Source organism: Lichenostomus cassidix, chromosome 3 (assembly GCF_008360975.1).
Source record: "Lichenostomus cassidix isolate B80296 chromosome 3, HeHo_3.0, whole genome shotgun sequence".
In the NCBI taxonomy this organism is placed as follows: domain Eukaryota; kingdom Metazoa; phylum Chordata; class Aves; order Passeriformes; family Meliphagidae; genus Lichenostomus; species Lichenostomus cassidix.
The window spans coordinates 30,675,296-30,695,654 of record NC_139483.1 but is presented as its reverse complement, the minus strand read 5'-3'; the positions used below and the strand labels follow the sequence as shown (position 1 = coordinate 30,695,654).

Sequence of the window (20,359 nt, the reverse complement as noted above, 5' to 3'; positions counted from 1 at the left end):
TTCCAGGATCAGTGTTTTCCTTAGATGTGAACAGGAAACAGATGGAAAAAAAAAGAATTTATGACTTTACATTGGATTTAAATGTAAGTACATGCACATATTTATTTATATAACACACACATATAAAAGCTTAAATTTCCTGAAGACGTCAAACAGAAATTCTATTTGTCTAAGCAGCTGCACAATCTCATTACTAATTTATTGTATTTTCTCTTAAGCCAGACTGCAAGATTTTTAGGGCAGGAGCTGTTTCCTGGATGTCTGTCTGTATGTGATTCAGCAAAATGAGCTGCCAAAGAACAATCCAAATGCTTTTTTTTATAAATAAGCCATTTATTTATAGATGTGCATGAGCTAGATAAGATCACAGAATCATGGAATGTTAAGGGATTGGAATGGACCTTAGAGATCATCTAGTCCCAACCCCCCCACCATGGGCAGGAACACCTCCCACTAGACCAGGTTGCTCAAGGTCTTCCCCAACCTGGCTTTGAACACTGCCAGGGTTGGGGCATCCACAACTGCCCTGAGCAACCTGTTCCAGTGTCTCACCACCCTCACAGTAAAGAATTCGTCCCTAATAGCTAACCTTAATTTCCTGTCTTTCAGTTTGTACCCATCACTCCTTGCTCTATCACTATGGTTCCAGATGTAGAGTCCCTCTCTGGCTGCCCTGTAGATAGTGGAAGGTTGCTATGGGGTCTCCATGAAGCCTTCTCCAAGCTGGAGTCCCAACTTTCTCAGCCTGTTTTCATATGGGAGGTGTTTCAGTCCTCTTATCAATTTCATGGCCCTCCTCTGGCTCTGTAAGCAGTGAGCTTCAGAAGGTTTTTTCCCCCTGTTGTCCATGTAAGAAATGAAGAAAATGGAGCCCTTTGTGATATCCCGGTGAAGGTGCAATGCAACTGTATGCCATCCTGCTTTTCGGACTTGGCTTTAGATTTAGGCCTCTTGGAACTGAGGAGCACAGGCGCAGGCAGACACTCATAACAGCATCCTCCCTGGGCTGCTGCTTGCCAGCGTCTCAGGCTGCCGGGCGGGGATAGCCGGGCAGGGATAGCCGAGCGGGGATAGCCGGGCGGGGAGAGCCGGGCGGGGAGAGCCGAGCAGGGAGAGTCGAGCAGGGATAGCCGAGCAGCGATAGCCGAGCAGCGATAGCCGAGCAGGCCCAGCCGGCGCGGCCTGCCCTGTCCCTCGCTGCGGCGGCGGAAGCGCGGGGAGCCCCGCAGCCTCCCGGCCGTGACGCGGCGCGGGCCGTGGTGTCCCGGCAACGGGGACGCGATGGACACGCAGTGGCTGCCCGCGGCGCTGGCGATGGTGGCTGGCGGCGGCGCCGGGCTCAGCCCGGAGAAGCGGGCGGCGCTGGGCACCTCGCTGCTGCTGCTGCAGCGCGACTATCGCTTCGAGCGGGTCTGGTTCTGGGGCTGCATCCAGGGCGTGCGCGGCGCCTACTACATCGCCGAGGGGCTGGGCCCCGACCGCGCCGCGCCCCGCAGCCGCCTCTACAGGTGCGGGGGCCGCCGCGGGCGCAGGGACCCGCCGGGCCGGCCTGGGGCTGTGGGAGGCGGGGGGTGCTGGCCGGAGCCCCGCTGTGCCCTGAGGGGCCTGGCGAAGTCGCTTCGAGCCCTGCTCTTTAAGGGGCTCGGCCCTGAGCCGTGCTTGTCGTTGGCAGCTTGAACTGCTTGGACTGGAGCCTCCTGACAGCAGCCCCCGCGGAGACGCTTGCAGTGGCGGAGCAGCTGAAGGGCCGCTTTCAGGGGGATCCTTCTTTCGATTATGACTTGGCTGCGACAAACCCAGAAGCTGCTGCAAGATTGATTGAAGGTGGTAAGGAGGTAAATACAGCAAAACACTTTTGAACTCTCTTTGCTACAGTTGTGCCCCTCACACTGGACAGATGGTGGCTTCTCCTCGTTTGTAATGAGCACCATGAGCCTGTGGTCAGGAAAAAGATACACGGTTTCCTCTTGGTTAGAGGATGGTGCAAATAACACTACGGTTGCAGGTTCAATCACTCTACAGGCCATTTGCTGAAGAGTTGGATTTGATGATCCTTGTCGCTCCCTTCCAACTCAGAATATTCCATAACTCCATCTGTAATTCTTCGCTGTCATTGTGTAGCAACAGCTTCTTGATTGAACTCTTACTTCAGTTTCTCCTGGAGTTCAACAGGCTTCAGAAATAGTGTATATCCCTTATGCTTTATTATGCACAACTGGTACAGATCCTCACTGCAGTTTCTGAAGCTTTAATAGTTAACTGCAGGCACCATTCTTTATAAATGTACAGACAAGTCATAAGCAGGTGAATTAAGAGGGAGGAAAGAACAGATGAAGAGATGGATAGTTAGATTTCTGGTGAGTCTAAACTGTCTGCTCCTAGACACGTTTTCTATCATATCTCATGAGAGAAATGTCTGATTCGTGGTCCTCTTAGTGCCACTGGACTCCAAGATGGTAAGTCCATTGTGTTGCCTCAAGTTTATTTTCAGAAATGAACACAAGGAAAGCCCTGCCTTTAAAATTTCCCTATTTTTCTTTAAAGCCTGTGATCAAGGAGGAGACCCGCCTCATAGCTACGATAGAACAGATAGACAGAGAAGTTGGTATTGTACCCCGGGGGGCATTTGTGAAGACTCCTCTTGGGTCTGTGCATGAAAACAGACACTTTGAAGGTAAATTCTGATTATCTCTGTCAGGATCAACTGTACTTTGATCATAAAGGCTGGAAATTCAGATGACTTTCTCTAACTGATATTTTGATTTCAGTTGGGGTTTTTTTCCCCTTTGGGTAAGATGAACAGGGAGAAGAGAATCTAGTGCCACTAATGTTCAAGTGCATGATTCAACTCTGGAAGGTGGGAAAAGAGTCAGTAATAGTTCTGAGTCATTAAACTGAGTCATTTGTCTGTATAAACTGTAGTTTATGTCAATATAGGATATGACCAAATGGGCACAGAGAGCTGTCCTCAACTTGGTACCCGTAGGTTATCTGAGACTGCAGTTAGAATGGTCTGCAATGCACAGCATCAGGGAGTGCTGACACCTGTTTCTGACAGGCCTTCTGTGGAGTCTACTGGAGAAAGATTGTGATTCTGTCCTAGGCTGTGGGCATTACAGAAACAGTGTTATACTCGACAGTATAATCAATGTTTCCCTGGTTCACTATATTGATGGTCACCCATTGCTGTTTGCAGGTCTGTCTTTGGCAGAGGCAAAAAAGTTAAGTTCCTATTTCCATTTCACTAAGCCTTTTAACCTGAAGAATAAAACCCTGCTGGAAAAGGCTGACCTCGACCCATCCACCGACTTTCTAGATTCTCTGGAGCATGATCTCCCAAAAGGTAAAGGCAGCAAAATCAACAGATGCAGTGAAAGAGAAGGCAGTTTGAACAGCCTAAAAAATACTGAGGGGACTGGTGTGGGTTACTGTAGAGGCGGTGTGCTTGGGAGAAGCTTCCGTGAATCTGTAAAGGAACTTTATCCTTTACTAAATATTGTAGTTATTTCCTGGTTTATGCAATTCTAAATGCTTACAGTAGAAAGATGTAAGTGTATCAAGGCTGTCGCATCCTCACAACAGTCTTGACCACACTCTGCCTCAGTGCCATACTCCCTCCTGACTTCTGTAAAGCCTGTGACAACTGGTGACCCTATTGGGAGAGATAACTCCACCACTGATAGAGGGATTTTATGTGGTTTGAAGTATTTCACACCTCTTATCCCACCCAGTATTGCTCTTCTTTATCTAAATGGGCTCTCATTAACACCAAGGTGATAACTCAGAGAGGCTGAATTCAAATGTTCCTTTGATAAACTCTGTTGGAATAGTCTGTACTTTGATGGGATTTACACCATGAAAGGAGAAAAAAATAGGCATACTGGATTGTATCTTCAGCTTACATCTCTGCTGTTCTGCTGGACAATTGCAAATATATTTAAAGTCTCTTTCAGGGATCCCTCTGGCAGGGTATTTCTCTAAAGGAATGGGAGTGGCTTGTTATAGTGTTTCTATCTGCTTTTTGCTGATTTGCTGCATTTTTTTGGATTGGATCAAGTGTTTTCACGTCCTCTGTGTACAAAGATTCTAGGGAAACAATTAGAATTTAGATTTATTATTTTATTCCTGTCCTGGAGTAGTAGGATCGGATTCTAGGTGACCTGTGCCAGATGGAATTGAGTGGACAGACAGTGAATTGCCAGTCTTGAAAACAGCTTTTCAGACTCTCTCCCCCTCCCTTCCTCTCTCTTCTTACCCGCTCCTCCCAATCTTCCCTTTGGCAAAAAAAGAACTGAGAATGTGAGCTCCTGCCTGAATTCTGAACATTTTTGACAGAGCATAAACTGCTAAAATCTAAACCATTCTCCAATTTACTGGGAGTGTCCTTGATGCAGTTGTTTTCCAGAGGTGTAGTCTGGAGAGACTGCACATTTTACATACACTCATTGAGGTGGCTCTTTTGACTCAAAGCAGTATTGCAAGAGGGATTAGATCCTAGTTACCTCCTAAGAAAATTCTAGCTACAGTTTTGTATGGTAGTTCTGGTTGCTGCTACTGTTTGCCTGCCCCCTACTCCCCACTCTTTTTTCCTCCCTCTCTCATGGTAGGGAGACACACCATGTGTTAGACATGAAGATGACAGTTTCATTAAAGTGTTCAAATCAAATTTGACTTGTAGCTGTATTTTACCCCGTGGCAGATAGAAAGTGGGGCTCAACTGTGACCCTGTCGTGATTGTCTTCCTGTGGCAGCCTGATGTCTGTGTAGGCAGGAACCTCTGCCCCCTTCCTGGGAGAATGGATGTGCTGTTAGTGTAGATCTCAGTTTTCTTTAAAATGTTACCTCTCAAAGACTACCTGAGCTAAAGTGCAGCTGAGTGCTTCTTTATGGAAGAGAAGATTCTTCATGGTGCCTGTGCAGCTCTGCCTGCTCTGTCCTGAATTCAGGGATGAGGTTTTGACCTGAAGTTTTTCTTGCCTTTCCTGGTTAGATCCTGTCTTGAACAGTTATTGTCAGAGCAGAAGTAGGAATTCTAAAATTTATTGCTTCTGGAATTGTGACTGAAGCTAGAATTGTCTTTTTTCTCAACAAATACATAAGAAGTGACCTGGGGGTAAGTGACATTGGAGTGATGCTCCCAGCGTGCATTGGCTAAATTCCCATAGCATTTTAAAAGACCTAAAGAACAGAACTGAGAGATTAAGGGCTGAGTTTAACCTGTCTAAAAGTAACAACTCTGTTGGAATAGTTTTCTCTATTAATTGGAGACTTAGCATCTGTGATGGCTGTCAAGGGGGTTACTGTCATAAGATATATGGTGTGTCATTATAGGAGAGCAGAGGTGTCTTACAGAATGGAAAGTTGGAGGCAGAGAGAACACTTTATATGACAGCTGAGAGGTGGGAAGAAAGGAAGTTAAAACTGGGTTGAATAAAGGCAACAATGATAAAAGCAGAGTTTAGTGCAAAATTGGAAAACCTGGAGTTTTGTAACAAAACTGTCTGCCATTCTTATCTTTACCAGTGATATGTGTGGTGTTTGCAGGTTCCAGATTCTGTCTGTGTGTCTATCTATTAGGTTATCTGTGCACTTTAAGAGTTGAGAATATGTTGCTGCTCCTCTTTTAATCATCCTGTGAGTCTGTCTGTTTTTTCTTGGTGTCTCAGCTCCCACAGACAAGTGACTGTTTGACTTAGCTTTTTTTTTAAAAAAAAAACTTGCATTTTTAAAAACTATTCTAGAGAAAAGTGGGAAATGAGAACCTTGTCTCGACAGCATGAACATGGATACTGATCTTGTGTCACCACAGTATCAGATCATGTAATGCTTCACCCTGATCCAAATGGCCAGCTGGCCAGAATGTTGCATGCTGGGATCTGTAGGTTTTGCTGGCCATATGTCTGCATTAAAGATAAGCTTGTTTGCTCCAGTCTAAGCAGACAATCTGTTCAACTTTGTGCACAATTAGATGTGGCCTTTCAGCTGCTGGCATGTTGCCAGTGTTGTCCTTTCTGGTGCATGGAGTTTGGAACCCTGGACATAGTATTTCAGGAACTAGGGCTGTGGCAGTTTTACATCTCCTTGTAGATAATGGAATGGCAAAGCAAATAGCAATAATTCCTAGCATTCCTACAGCATTTTCACTTGATGACTTAATGTTGTGGAGATATGAAAGAATAGACATTTTTCAGTCATTGATAATGATGGGGGATGTGAAAATGGAGGGGGAAGGTAGATTTTACTGTGACCTTGGTATGAGATGAGACTGTGCTCCATTCTGCAATGATAAAGAAAGGGAATGAGTGAAAGCCTAAGGTACTCGTGTAGAATTGAAAGCCTGAAAGGAAGTGAGACAAGGAATGAAGAATTCCGTTCTTTGGCACTTTCAAACTACAGAAAGTGCCATACATACAGTTCAGAAAAGCAATAACTTGACTATGAGGGTTTGTTACAGATTACTGACTCCGATCACTTTGATATGGAGATTAGGGACACCACCAGAACACTGCTAAAAACTGATGTAGGTGGGGAGGTATGTCTAGATAGAAAAAGATATGAGTGGAAATAGGATTTGTATGAGAAGACTTTCTTCAAAAGTCATGACCCCCAGTCAGCAAGTAACTGCCTTTGGCTGAAAACCTACCACAGTTCACTTGTAGATTAAGAGTAGAAATTAGAACTTAAAAAGACATAAAAAAGGGAATGCAGAAGGTTTGGTATGATTAATGATTGATATAAATTGGAATTTATAATGAATAGAGAATGACAAAGGGAGCCAGAATAACTGGAGTAGTCCATGACAACGGTGAGGCAGATTTTTTAAAACTATATTGAGAAGAAAAGAAAGCATAGTAAAGGTACTGGCAACTGTCACTAAATGGTGATGGTAAAAAGGCTGATAAGCATGTGGAAGGGCAGAAGAGCTCAGTTTTTTTTGTTTTTTTAAAGAATATGAACTTGCATCAAGAAAAGACAATAAAATACTGTTTCAGACATTTTTCAGAGTGTTTGCTAAGGGAGGGTAGAGTTAAGCAACATTTACTATGGGTCAAAAACATTAAAATGGCAGAGTCAGATAAGTTCCTTCTGAAATCACTATCTCAGGAGACTTGTGGCATAATAATCTTTAATAAATCCTGGCATTGCAGAATTATTCCCCTAAATTTAATCTTCCTTAGCAGTTGTGATTCAGAATTCACTGGATGGGTGTATTTCTGGAAGAGGTCAGAAAGGGACCAGTGCCAATATTGATATTCTTCAACTTATTTGTAAATTATCTAAAAGTAAATGGTTGGTGGAGTGCCAATTAATGGCAAGGGCAGGATGGATACAGAGATCTGGAAAACTGGGCTTACTTAAATATAGTACATTTGATCTACCTGCAAAGTCACATAAGGAAAGTAAGGACTGTAAGTCAGACTTTGAGAATTGTATTCCAGAAGCTGTGGCTCTGAAAAGAAATCCAGGCACAACCCATTGAACACCAGCTCCCAGGCTGATCCTGAGAATTAAAAGGGTAACTTGATCTGCAGATACATAAACAAGGGTGTAGCAAATAGGAAACAGGGCGGTGACTTTACTTTTGCATATACTGTTAGTGGAACCATAACTGGATCACTGCATGTTGCAAAACAGGAGAGTTGCAGAAGAGTCACAAAATTATTCAAGGGCTGGTGAGAGACATAAACAGCTCAATCTGTTTATCTTGAGGAAAAGCCCATGAGAATGGCTGTATTACACTGTGTAAATACTCCGTGGAGTTAAAGTATTAGGTACCAAAGATCTATTTATTATAGCAGAGAAAGGCATAATGGGAATCAACAGCTAAAAATTATAGCCAGAACTAAAATGAACAGTTAGATACAATTTGTAACAGTGAAATGATTAACAGTTAGAAAGGATAATGGATGAGCCTGCTGTCTCTTGGTATCTTAACATAATGCGGAATGTCTTCCTGGGAATTGTGTTTCAGTCAAATGCAAATACAAGTTGATAGTCCCAGACATGTGTAACTGACTTCAGTTTAATGGGCAGTGGTGTGTAGGAGTCCAGATTCCTGGTATGCCTGGCCATAAACTTGATGACAGCTGTGGAGGGTGGTGTTCAGCTTGGACTTCTTCATTGTCAGTGACAGTAATACAAAGGTGACAGTGGGTTCCTGAGACAGTGACTCTAAGTGCAAGTCAGCTCATTTCAGCTAGCTTTGCTTTCTGAACTATGATACATGAGAGCTCAAAAGAGGCACAAGGAGATTCCTGGCTTACTGCTGTCCACTGTGGATCTTTATTGCTGGCAGAGATTTTATAGCATCATTCTAAAAGGGTATACAGTGGCAGGGTGAATCAGTGAGTCCTGTCTACTTGCTGTTTCAAGATGAAGGTAGGGGAGAAGTGCCTAGACAGAAGACCATTTCAGCTCCTTTACCATTTGACTGCGGAGGAAATGATAGCCACTTGGATTCTTGCTTTGTTTCTTCATCTGAAAGTGCAGTGGTTTGGGAGCATTCTTTACACAGCATTACAGACAAAGGGATTTGTGGCCATTTTTTTGGCTGAAAACTATGAGCACTGGCTTTTCTGTAAGCTTGCTGAACAGTAGCCGCGGTTAGAACACTAACCTCCTGTCATCTAAGGTTCATTAGCACAGTCTTTATCGGTTTAGCAAAAGCTGGTGCCTAATGGGTCCTTGAAGATGGAGGGGTTGCATTTCTAAGTGGGAGATGGTTTCTGTGGCTGCTCTCAAGGGCCATTTTGGTAGCCCCATCACGGCTGTCCCAAAAGTCAGGGTGCAGGAAGGAAGAAGGCCAGAAGGCACGACCCTGCTTTATCTCCATACATTAACACAGCTAATTAACTCGCTTTCGATCCCCCTCCCCCCTCCCTTCAAGGCGATTAATCCCCTATCAGCCTCGGTCTCCAGCCATTTGAAGAGTCTGTGTCTGCAGAGGTATTTACAGCCCCCAGCCAGCCAGCAGAGGCAAGGGCCCGTTATCAGGGCTCTAAGACAAATGGCTGCCTATCTCCCCAGTGGCCTTGCAAAATCCAGCGAAGTGCTATGCTGTGCTGGCCACCTACTTTCACCCAGCCTCCCTTCTCCACTAACATTTCACAGATGTGACCTGAGCCCTCCCCTTTCATTGCTTAACAATAAGCAGCACCTCCCTAGCCCTGTGAAAGCGGAGAGCAAGAGCACTTTACTCCTTAGCCTGCCAAGAGCCACACGGGGACAAGGCTTTTCAAGCTGTCTCACTGAAATCCAAACTAAAAGGTTCATAATAAATGAGAGGGCAGTGCTTCATGTTTGCAAGGGTAAGAAGAAGTAGCCAAATGTAGACTGAAATACCTAGCATGGCTCACAGCTATTCTCATTCCTCGTGAGGAGATGTGATCCGTAGGCTTGTGTGAAACTGTGCTACAGAATGCTGTGGATTTACCTGATGTTAATACAAGTAGTTTTGACAAACAAACACAGTGTTAAAGAAGGGAGAAATCAGATGAGTGTGCATCAGAACAGTAGGATTTCTGATTTGAAAATCGAACCCAGTTGCTGGCCCAGTGGGTTGTTAGTATAAGCATTGGTACCTGAATTTCTCTGTTTAAAACTGAAGTCGGCCATCCCTAGAAATAATTCCAGGATGGCTCTAGCTACTTCCTTCCAGCAGGGCGCACTATGGTGCCAGCATTGTCAGTGCAGAGCACAGAAAAGGAAACCACAGAAAAGTAAAATGAGAAAGAAAAGCACCAAGAGCAGCATCAAATAGAGGAAAAAGTATGACCTGAGTTTCCAGACTCTGTGTGGCATACTGGCCTCCTGAACTGTAGGTACAGAGAAGATACTCTCTCCCTTTGAAGCTTAGGCAATTTCTGGAATGCTCACTAGGCTTTTCAATAGCTTTTTCTGCATCCTTAGAGATCACATGCATGCAAATGGACATGCACAATTTATAAGCATGTCCCCGACATTCTTCAAAAGTAGGGTCACTCTTCATTTTTGCTAGTGATGTGTAGAGGCTGTCAAGGCCATTCCTGCAGTGACTCAAGAAAGTTGCCTGGGAGCAAGACGATGCTGTCCCTCTTACAAGCTGGGTGCTGCCAGCTCAGGAGTTCAAGATCAGACTGGAACCTCTCACGTGGCAGCACAGCAGGAGGACTCCTGGGCCAGCTAGTATTAGAGCTTTTGACTGGCTGATCATGGTCTGCCTTGATTACTGGAAAGGAGCCTGTTTGACTTGGGCTTTGTGCCTATGGGTAATAAAGCGATGCATTCACTGCTTTCGGATCCTAGGTCTGTATCACCTCAGGGTCTTGTTTAGTCAGACCTTGGATGAGTTTATACTGGAACAGGGCTACCTATCAGCTGAGAGCTGTGGTGGAGTCCTTCACCTTCCTGACTGCTGTAGGGAAAGAATGAGTTCAGAAGCAGAGTCTTCGTAGCAGCTTTCCAGGGATTGTATTTAGAGGGTTTTTTCTCCTCCGTGAAAGAAATTAAGACTGAACCTGTCTCCATATCAGCTCCTAGTTCCTTGGATATAAAAAGGAGATGAACTTCTTGCTAAAATGATGGGGAATACTGGTAAAGCCTTATAGAACCAGAAACTGCACATTTATCACCACATCAGTCAGCCGTGGCCCCCCTTTTTCTCTAGAGAATGATGAAAAATTATTTGTGGGGGAAATCCTAGGACAGTTTGTGTCTCACTGAAGTCAGAACAAGGTCAGCTTTTGCTAGGAGTGATCTATTTCTGAAGGGGCTCCAGTGAGTGGCAGCTCCTGCCTGTGCAGTTGTTGACATTGGTGCCAGCCCTGCATATAGCTTTGCTTTGCTTTTTGCTGCCCCTTTGGCCACAGAGATTTTGAAGAGAGGAAGCCATTTGGCATTATCTTGTTTTACTGTACACAAATATCATATGGATTGAAATTCTGCATGCTGAAGGGCTGTGTGGCAGGGTGTAAAGGGAAAAGGACAAGGGACAATTCACCTACAGATGTATTTGTACAGCAGTTACACTGAGTGGAATAGCTAGGCCATCGCAGGCATTAAAAGATCCTTAGCCATCTTTAGTGTTCAGAATTAGCTTGAATATCAACACTGCAGTGTGCTGTGTGGATATGCTCACTGTGACAGTATTCTCAGAAACTGGTAAACTCTTCGGGTAATTTGGTCCAGAATTCGTATCTAGTTTAGTACAAAAACATCAACAGTTTATAATCCGTGCCATCTGTTCCTCATCCCAAACCCTTTTAACTAGCCTTGCTAATTTCATGATGAGGTAAGAAGTACAACTGGGGGACTGTCAGAGCTTGTGGCCTTGCCCCTCCTGCAGGAGAGCAAATTGGATGTGCTCTGAGCATTTGGTGAGTTTTGAATCCCGGCATCGACTCCTTTGTGTTTTCTCAGAATTCAGAGATCAATGTGAGGTTCTTTGCCCCTAATCCAGCCCCTGTTCATCATTATCACCTCCTCAAAGTGGCCAGTGCTTTGTTACCAGGAGAGGAAAAATCTTACAAGGTGGCCATAATCTCCTCTGAGAGTCAGACAGATATTCTCCCGTGGGTAAGAAAGTGACAGTGACCAAAAGCTCTAGGGGAAGCAGGCTAGAACAAAGCTCCCCATTGCATCCTTTCATCAAACTGTTAATCTTTCTTTCAAAGACATCACATTTGTTTGGTGACAAAAGCCCCAAAGAAGCTGAATTGAGCCTGAAATCCTGTAGCAAGATTTAGAGGAAGCGTCTTTCATTCAGAGCAGGGAGGGGCGAGAGACTCCTTTTTCTTCCTACCAACCAATGGGCTCAGAGAAGCCCACGAAGGTGACGGATTAATGCAGGGGCTCCCCAGGTAGATGCTACGTGACTCCTGGCACGCTCCTAAAACGTTTCCACAGCGACCAGCTGAACAAGAAATATGGAGTGTGATGAGATCTAGCATAAACTTGTGCTTTGGAAGGAGGTGATTTGCCACTCTGAGAGATTTCTAAATTTGCTACAGAAAACCCAAAATACAATGATCAGTATTGTAGTTATCAGAATACAAATAGCATGGATTTTAATCAGTTTTTCCTACTCCTTGTAAGTTTTGATTGCTTATTGTCTTGCTGTTTTCTCTAGTGCACAGCCCTATTCCAAGTCTTTATTCTGATGCTTTCTGCACAGGCTGCATCTTTTTCTTAATTATGATCTTTTGTTTTGTTTTATCAGGTGGCTTTAGGACTAAAGGGCAAACTAACAGAGCTATAAGGAAGGCTCTAATTTGGTGTGTATTACTTCAGTGCTAGCTTTTTCAGTCCTTCCCATCCTCTGCTACTCATTTGTATTTGTGTATTGTCCCTTCTTTTGTGTTGGCACTGCTGGCTGTGCAGTCATATTCCAGCTGGAAAAATAATGTTATTTCTGTCTAGTGTATTTTTCAGCCAGATCATTTCCCCGACCTGACTCACTGAGCAGTAAATAAACATTTTTATGGTCTTTATGATGGAAGAATGATGAGGGCGGGAATAAGGGTTTGAGGGCAGATGCTGCTTCAATTGGATTAAGCAGCACTGTTGTCAGATGTCTAAGTATGGCCTGAATTTCATTTTTACTTGGAGGTACCTGAATACTGGACATCTTGGACAGCACTGCAATCCCTGAGTCTTCCTTGTCAGAAGGAAACAGGTTCTTCATGTGTAAATGAAAGGTCTGGGGCTGTTGAAATAATTTCTACTGCAGAGCCATTCCCAGTGGGAGAGGATAATGGAAGGAAAAGCCTCTAAAGTATGATCATTTTACTTTGAGGTTTGGGCATGGTGGTATTTGTGTGTCAAGGACATGGCAGGCATTAGGACCATGCAAGAGCCACTTGGCAGCATCTGACTGTAAGCTGTGCTTTCCTGGCTCTGGAGGCTTTTAAAAATAGTACTGAACCTGCAACCAGTCTGTGTTTTTATTTAATTATTATTAAATAGTTATACGGGGAATTGGAAATATTGACAGCAGTGTTAACATATGGGGTGCAGGTGGTGTGTCAAGCAAATGGAAGAGATTTAGTTTGCAGCCAGTAAGTGGCACGAAGGAGTTTGGGCCCCACATAGGAGTGTTTGGATGTGTCCTTATGGCTGGTAGGCTGTGCGTGAAATGTCCGTGTGGCACAATTTATTGAGAGCCAAAGCACGGTGACCTTTCCTTACAGCTGCTCTGGTTTGCAATTTGTCTTTGTTCCCTACAGACAGCAAATTAGAAGTAGGAAGCTCTTCCCAGTGCAGGATTTTCTGCTGGAGGGAAATGGAAGCTAAATCCCATGGGTATAGTGAGGCTTTGTCAGCTCTAAGTGCTTGGGGTCACGCAGCCAAGCAGTGGTGCTTTTGCAGAGAGAAATGGTTATGTTGCTCCTCTCTCAGTGTTATTATTTGTCCTGTAACTCCATACTTGATGCTCACTCAGGACTCACTGCAGCAATATATGTTGTAATCTGCTCTTGTGGCAGCATATTGTGTTAATGGTAAGTGCAACCACGCTGTAGCTGCTTTTCCCTTGAGACATTTCCTCCTTTGAAGAGGAATTGATAATGTCACTTTTATGACCCTCTGTGAGCTTTTGCGACATGGAGCCTCTCTATCAGGCTGTCTAGCTCTTAAAGCTGCTTCTTCTCAAGCTTGCACTGAAATGAGGCATTGCTGAATCACCTCCAAAGCAGCAGTGCTATGAGAGGTCATACTGAAAGTGGACCAGTTAGAGCAGGAAAGTTCTTCTGCAAACAGCCCTCTTAAAAGGGTTTTGTTTAAAAGCTCATGTCTCACGCACCCTATTGCTTCTGTGGATTACAAGATTCAGCCCATAGCTGAGGCAGACATGGGGGATGAGACAGGGATTTCTACTGGCGACTGGAAAGGAAGAAGAAGCTGAGAAGGAGGTTGACGTTTGAAATTCAGCCCTGGTGTTCTGGCAGCTGTTGAAGGGCCATAAAAAAGGCAGTGGTTTAACACTGGGTGAGCATCAGGATCTTCAAAGCACTTTCTTGTTTGGGAAAGATGTAAGGAACTCCTCAGAATTCCTGCCTGTGTTTGGAGGGGTGGAGGCTGCAGCCTGATCCAAAGAGGGAATAGGAAGCTCCAGATCTTCATCCAGCGGATACTTTTCCCATGCTCTTTCCTCCCACACAGCAGCTCCCTCCCTTCCCTTCTGGAGCAGGAACAGCAATAGTTTCAGCACAGACAGTGCTTGGCTTTCTTAAGTTTGCTGGGTGCAGCTTAAATACTAACCTGCTCTTTTAAAAAAATGTATTTTGAAGATTGGGAACCTCACCAGAGCAGTGTTACTGGTAGGAATCTCTAGTGTGAGAACAATGACCAGTTCCCTGCACCTCAGCAAGCTTTACATGGTGAGTGAAGTTAACTCTGCTGCCTGATTTAGAGACAGCACTCACAGAGATGCAAGTTAAAATCAGTACTTCAGGAAATCCAGCCTTTACTTGCTGTCTTCTAGTTCTAGTTGAATTCCCTCCAATGCAAATAATAATGCTTTTAAATTTCTTTTTCTTGACAATTGTTATCTAGGAATCTTGATGTACCTTACAGACCAATGCTTTGAGCTTCTCAGTCTCTCAGTAAGAGACATATTGTCTGACACAGGGACTGCCATGGCATATCCTCAGCCAGTGACAGAAAGGATTTGGACCCAGCAGCCCACTTCTACATTTTTATAGTTAATACAGACCTACAGCTACCAATGCAATGGTTTACCCCAAGAACCAGCTGTAATAGTAGGGAAGTTAAAAAAACAAGAAAGCAAAAGAAAAAAAAAGGATGAAAGAAGTATTTGGTTTTCATAGTTCTCATTCCTTTTTATATTGTATTATTAAATTCATTTCTAAGACTTTCTTTTGTGGAAGGTGGCATATTCATTTTATTATTGCATACTGTTCATTAGTTACTGATGAAAGTACTTTTAGAGTGATTTATGACATCAATATTTCAAACTCCTACAAGAAAGGTGGGTCTAAAAGAGCATCTTGTTTGAATATTGTGAGATTTGAGCTGTGATGGAATACAATTGTCTTGTTTCTTTCCAAGAGAACAACTTTCTCCATGTCTTATAAGTTCAAATTTTGTTTTATGCACAATTCCGCAAATACTGCTGATGTGGTGAGGTATGGGGGAAAAAAGTACTGAGATAACAGGTTCTAATTTCTTCCCTTAATGAAAATGTCCAAAGAACCCATATAGGTTCCAGAACTTTAATGCAATCTCTTCTAAGATACACTAGCATTGTGTATCAAATGCAGTTTCTGAATGGATTTTGTGTGTTGCAGAAGTCTGGTCTGGAAAAGTATATTGAATAAATCACCTCTGATGACTAGGTTAGAAAAATGTCCACAGTGATCCAGTTAGTAAAAGGTGGAAGGTGGCACTGCTGCTACTCTTTGGCTCTGCAGAATAAAGAGCAGCTCTAGGATTAAACATCATTGTGGCTGAAAACAGGATGCCAGTGAAAATGACATTACGGTTCCAGATAGCTTCTTGTAATTTTTTCCTGTTCTCAGCCTAAGTTGTGCTGGTCCAGATGGGGTTGCCCTTACGTAACCTGCTTGTTTTTGTTCAGGCCCCCATTTCACAGGAAGGCTGATGCAGCATCAGCAAAATTCTACTGTCCGTATTTGTGTAGCACTACATGCACAATGAAGGGTCAGAGAAGAACTGGAAAGTATAAAAAAATATTCCCCAAAGGTCTCACATTTATGAAATGACAAATTTGAGTCCTTTGAGGGTTTGCATCTTGGACAGACAGTAGGGAAATGTAGAAGCTGCACATCACAGTGATGTAGCATGAAAGTGAATGGAGCCATCTTCGATTATATCTGCCCATTTCTGCCAGGTGTGAAGGTGCATGGAAGTTCCTTTGATCAGCACAGTTAACTGCTGATGAATAGTCTCCTGAGATTGATAAGCCTGTGTGTCACTGAGTAAATGTTCTGAGATCATGGATCCCTGTACTTTACTGCTCCAGAGCACAGATACGGGGATTTAATGATGTTGAACTCGATTTACACTACCTCCTCTGTGAATTTGTCCAACAAAAAGCCATCTGAATCCAGATATAGCTCCTAAGAGTATTAAAATCCCTGCTTTCCCTCTTACCTTCCCACTTGTCATGCTCCAGGCATTTCTTTTTGTTCTGTGTAAACTATCTGGGGCAGAGGGTTCATCTGTGTAGGTGAAGATATATAAACAAGCTATCACATGTACCTAGGTTGTTAGATGCTTCCAGTGTGTTGAAAGGCATTACCAAATTAGATAATCCCTAAAAGTTTTCACCAGCCAGCAAGGCAGGGCACAGTCCTAATCTTGACAGACTTGCTTTGCAGAGAACTGGTCCTAAATCAAAGACAATGAGAATTCCTCATTGCATTATCTTTTTGTGAGAGAAACTTTCCAAAAGTTTACGGTGTGTCATCATCCCCTTCCCCACAAACCAGTGTGTAAAGCTGCAGCAAGAACCACCAGTATTTGGAGGAAGGACTTGTAGTTCATTTCTGCAAATTCAAGCTGAAGAACCATGCACTTGGAGCAGTCATTCAAAGGAGAAATTGAGAAAGTTATCGGTCATTATTACATTCAGACTTATTTGCTTGCTAGTTGCTGCTCAACACTTCTATGCATAGTCATGCTACTGCCACTTGCTGAATGCTGAAAACTTGCAGAGACAAAGTTCAAGAAACTGAAAGCTTGTCCTTTGACAGCAGATGGCTGTAGAGCTTCAGTCACTGATGATCTGCCTTTTGGTGAAATGTTCCTCATCTGGGTTTCCATACTGTCCAAGTGGAGAAGGTTCTTAAGAACATGCATGTTTTGTAAGAGACCCCCTCAGTCTGTATTTGTGTTCCCAGTGGCTGAACCATAATAGGTGTTTTTACTCCAGGTATGAAAAAGATCGGGTCCAGTTTGTGTCCATATGAGCAGCACTTGAGAGACTGAATGGGAGACTGGGGTTGCCTTGTATGTGAAGCCACTGCTTGTGAAGACATTAGCTCATGTTTTATCTAAGACTTGTGTAAAGCATGTCACAGTGCAAGGAAGGTGAAAAGATGGCACACCCACCTGTATTGACCGTTCCATATTAAGGAGTGCTCTGCTTTATGGCAACCCCAGTTGTTTGTCTTTAGTGGAAATGTGGAGGAGAGTGAGTCAGAAGTAAGTCCTCCAAAGCAGAGATCTCCCAAATCAAAAGACTGTGAATGTTTCTTTTTCACTTCTGTCCAGCAACTCGAGTCAGTCTGTCAGAAAGGAGGTAGGTATTCTTGCTGCTGAGTTCCACATTTGCACATGACTGAAGAGGGTACTTTTAAAGGTAACAAATCAGAGATGACACAGGACTTGACAGAGGAAACAAAGGTATCCAAGAAACTTTTGAAAAGTACAGAAATACAGTGAAGAGTTAGGTAAAAGTAAAAGGTGAGCAGCACAACTCACACGACCTGCTTTTACAGGGTTTTGAACTGTACTGTTCCTTTCTGATTCTGCAGCCACCACATAGATGTTTTCCCTCAACTTTCCTTCTTCCCTCAACTACTGTAGTTTGTCAGGAACTGCACAAGACAACATGTACTGTGAGGGAGCACACGAGAGCCCAAAGCTACACAAAGATGGATTGCCCAGCTAGCTGCTGCCTTGTGGCTGCCAGGCAGGCCTACAGCCTGTGCTTCCTTGCAGGTGCTGGCAGACCAAAGCTCCAGGAGCTGCAGTCAACCCTTGGGCCACATCCCGGGGTGACCTGCTGTACGAACCTGCAGTGTTAAAGCCCTTCAGCCCTTTGTCGGATGTGACTAAAATTGGCCAAGAGTCACAAGTGAGTGGGAGGGGGAGAACTGGCAGCTGACAGCAATCACAGAAGCCCTTCCCCAGGCTAACCATGACATGAGTAAGCATGAATCATAGCATAAATTGATGAGCCTAAAATTAATGAGCCTAAAATTATCTACAAAGATGAATACGGCCTAAATGGTCCAGCACATTATGGGCTTTCTGCTTACTCTGGAATTGGCAGATTTTGGCTTTGGATGCAGATAGGCTGATAGCTTGACTCTAGGCCAGTGGTAGCCTGACAGTTCCAACTGCATTTTTTTTTTTTTAATTTGGGCCTGCTCCTTTTTCTTTTAGATGGAGATTCAGCAGGAACCTTCTTCCCCACATTGTAGCCTCTAGGCATTACTGATTTGGTGCTGAAGCTCATATTTTCTTCTCCTGGCAGCTCCTTGCCCTCCGGCATTGAATCCAAGCTGATGCTTCAGCCGCCTCCCTCTGGCACAGTTCCCAAGCTGTCGTGTCAGATGCAAAATAAATACTCAGTGGCTCTGAGCTCCTTGCATCCAGAAGAAACTGCGTTTTCACACTGGCTCTGAAGCTCCTCTGCGGAGCCAAAGCAAAATTAATGTGGAAACTAATCCCTTTGCCCCTACCACGCACATTCTCTTCAATGGTGGAGCCAAGAAAGACTGAAAAGAATTAGCCTTTTCCATAAATTTCTCAGATAGGAAATACCCTACTTTTCATTTTCTCATTTTTTTCCAGTTGCTGCATCATACAAACCAGTCTTCCCTGAAGGAGGAAAGCACCTTCTTCCTCTTCCCACTACTAATGTTAGAAGTTTATTTTAAGGACAAATTTTGTACCTATGCAGGATTGCTATAGCTCATCTTGGCTCTGCATAGCCATAAGCCACACCAAGTAGGTGGCAGAGCTTGTTGGAGTAACTGCTGCCCACTCAGAAGCAGCCAAGAATAGCTGCAGCCTCTCCTGGGGATCAACTGTGCAAGTCTGGAGCTCGAGGGTCCCTTCCTGTGACGCATGTGACATTACCACCATAGCCATGGGAACATGCTACTATGTGAACCCAGACACAGACATCTGGAAACTAGGGCAGCCTGCAGTGCTGAACTGACAAAAGGAAAAAAGGGCATTGAGGTTTATGTTCTCCCCGAATTCCCTCTTTTCAGGTGTCACAAACTCCAGTGCAGCCTTGCACAGTGTAAACTGGTCAGGCAGAGCCCATGGCAGCCCTTCTCTCAGCTTAGGACACGTTGCTGCAGGAATGCTGCCTCTTTCTCTTTTCCAGTGATTCACTTGCACATCTTCTTGCACAGGCTCCTGGAGTATCCAGCTGGAGAAGGGAGGCACTGTGGTGGTGCTGCGGAGCCTGCTGTGGCTGGGACTGACATTCTACCACGTCCCAATGACCAAGCAATTCGGCTATGTCTACTTTGGCACTGGTGAGAAGAACCTTGATCTGCCCTTCATGCTGTGACTCTTCTGTCTGGGACAAGGACTCAAGAACTAGAAAAGATTTAGATTTTATATGTAGCTTTTTGTTTACTGCTTGTTCTAATAAAAATGTGAAACCTCTGCACTTTGAGCAGAATTCTTTTGTGCCTGGACTCTGGCCCTGATTCTTTTCCTAGGACTTCATTGTATACAATCCTCCCTCAACTCCAGATTGAATTCAGAGAATCATAGAATATTCTGAATTGGAAAGGACCCACGAGGACCACTGAGTCTAGTTCTTAAGTGAATGGCCCATATGGGGATGGAACACAACCTTGGCATTATTAACACCAAGCTCTCCCTGTAATGTGTCACTGCAGATCCTTTAGATAGTAACAAATGGCATTTTCTTCCCTGACAGGCAAGCTCTGTATCAGAAATCAAACCTAGGCCATCTGTCTGATTACAAAAGCACCTTGCTTACACAAGAACTAATTTGGAGACATGAATCAGTACCTGCTGTCACCCATGAATGACAAAAGCAGAGTTGGAATCAAAGTAGAAAGCTGTTGTATACTGTAAGAGATCTGTACTAAACCCTGAACTCTAGAAAGGCATATTGAAGAGAGTATTTTGCTTTTCAGATGCTAGATTTCACCACAATTAGAGGGGTTTTTCCACCTCATGTCACTAAATTGTAGGGAAAAAAATAGCTGTGGGCATCATCTGGTCTTGAAAAACGTGCTTATTTAGGTTCATGTCAAGATAGTGGTTTAATCCAGTGACTTTTCCATTAGCAAAGCTCACTGAGTAGAGCTTCCTGGGCTAGAAGACATAGTAACTTCTGTATGTATGAGAATTAAGAAAATATTTCCCTTTCTGAAGGGCTGTAGCTTTCAAAGCTTTATAAAACAGAGATAGTCAGCCAGAGATTTTATCTCAGTATAGTTAACGAAGTCTTGGCTCTGTCTCCCAAAGCAAAAGGTCTTGGCCAGCTCAAGGGGCTGAATCTAAGGCTTTCATTTCACAAAATAAGGCTAAAAAGAACCATTTAAATCTATTTTGATTTCTTGGATAATACAGGTTTATCTTTACCTTTTGTTCCTGTCCATACTGATAGGTATTAGCA

The 20,359-nt window shown here is 43.9% G+C and overlaps 1 protein-coding gene across 2 annotated transcripts; it reads left to right on the top strand.

Annotated features, from left to right (window-relative positions):
* The first annotated feature begins 1,170 nt into the window (after positions 1-1,170).
* Positions 1,171-19,371, top strand: RSPH9 (radial spoke head component 9). 2 transcript variants are annotated; one of them, XM_085055145.1, is made up of 5 exons: positions 1,171-1,508; positions 1,673-1,835; positions 2,545-2,674; positions 3,197-3,343; positions 18,130-19,103. In XM_085055145.1, the coding sequence occupies exons 1-5, from the start codon at positions 1,282-1,284 to the stop codon at positions 18,165-18,167; spliced, it is 705 nt and encodes a 234-aa protein (XP_084911271.1). In that variant the 5' UTR covers positions 1,171-1,281; the 3' UTR covers positions 18,168-19,103. The 2 variants fall into 2 exon arrangements, with proteins under 2 accessions (XP_084911271.1, XP_084911270.1); XM_085055144.1 differs by lacking the exon at positions 18,130-19,103 and adding an exon at positions 19,113-19,371 and having other exon boundaries at positions 1,176-1,508.
* Positions 19,372-20,359: the final 988 nt, after the last annotated feature.

What these genes read in the sequence shown, in the direction of transcription:
- RSPH9 (XM_085055144.1), top strand. Translation starts at nt 1,282, where the DNA reads ATGGACACGCAGTGGCTGCCCGCGGCGCTGGCGATGGTGGCTGGCGGC. An exon ending in CCCCGCAGCCGCCTCTACAG is followed by an intron (nt 1,509 to 1,672) that starts GTGCGGGGGCCG and finishes TGTCGTTGGCAG; the next exon opens with CTTGAACTGCTTGGACTGGA. An exon ending in TGAAAACAGACACTTTGAAG is followed by an intron (nt 2,675 to 3,196) that starts GTAAATTCTGAT and finishes TGCTGTTTGCAG; the next exon opens with GTCTGTCTTTGGCAGAGGCA.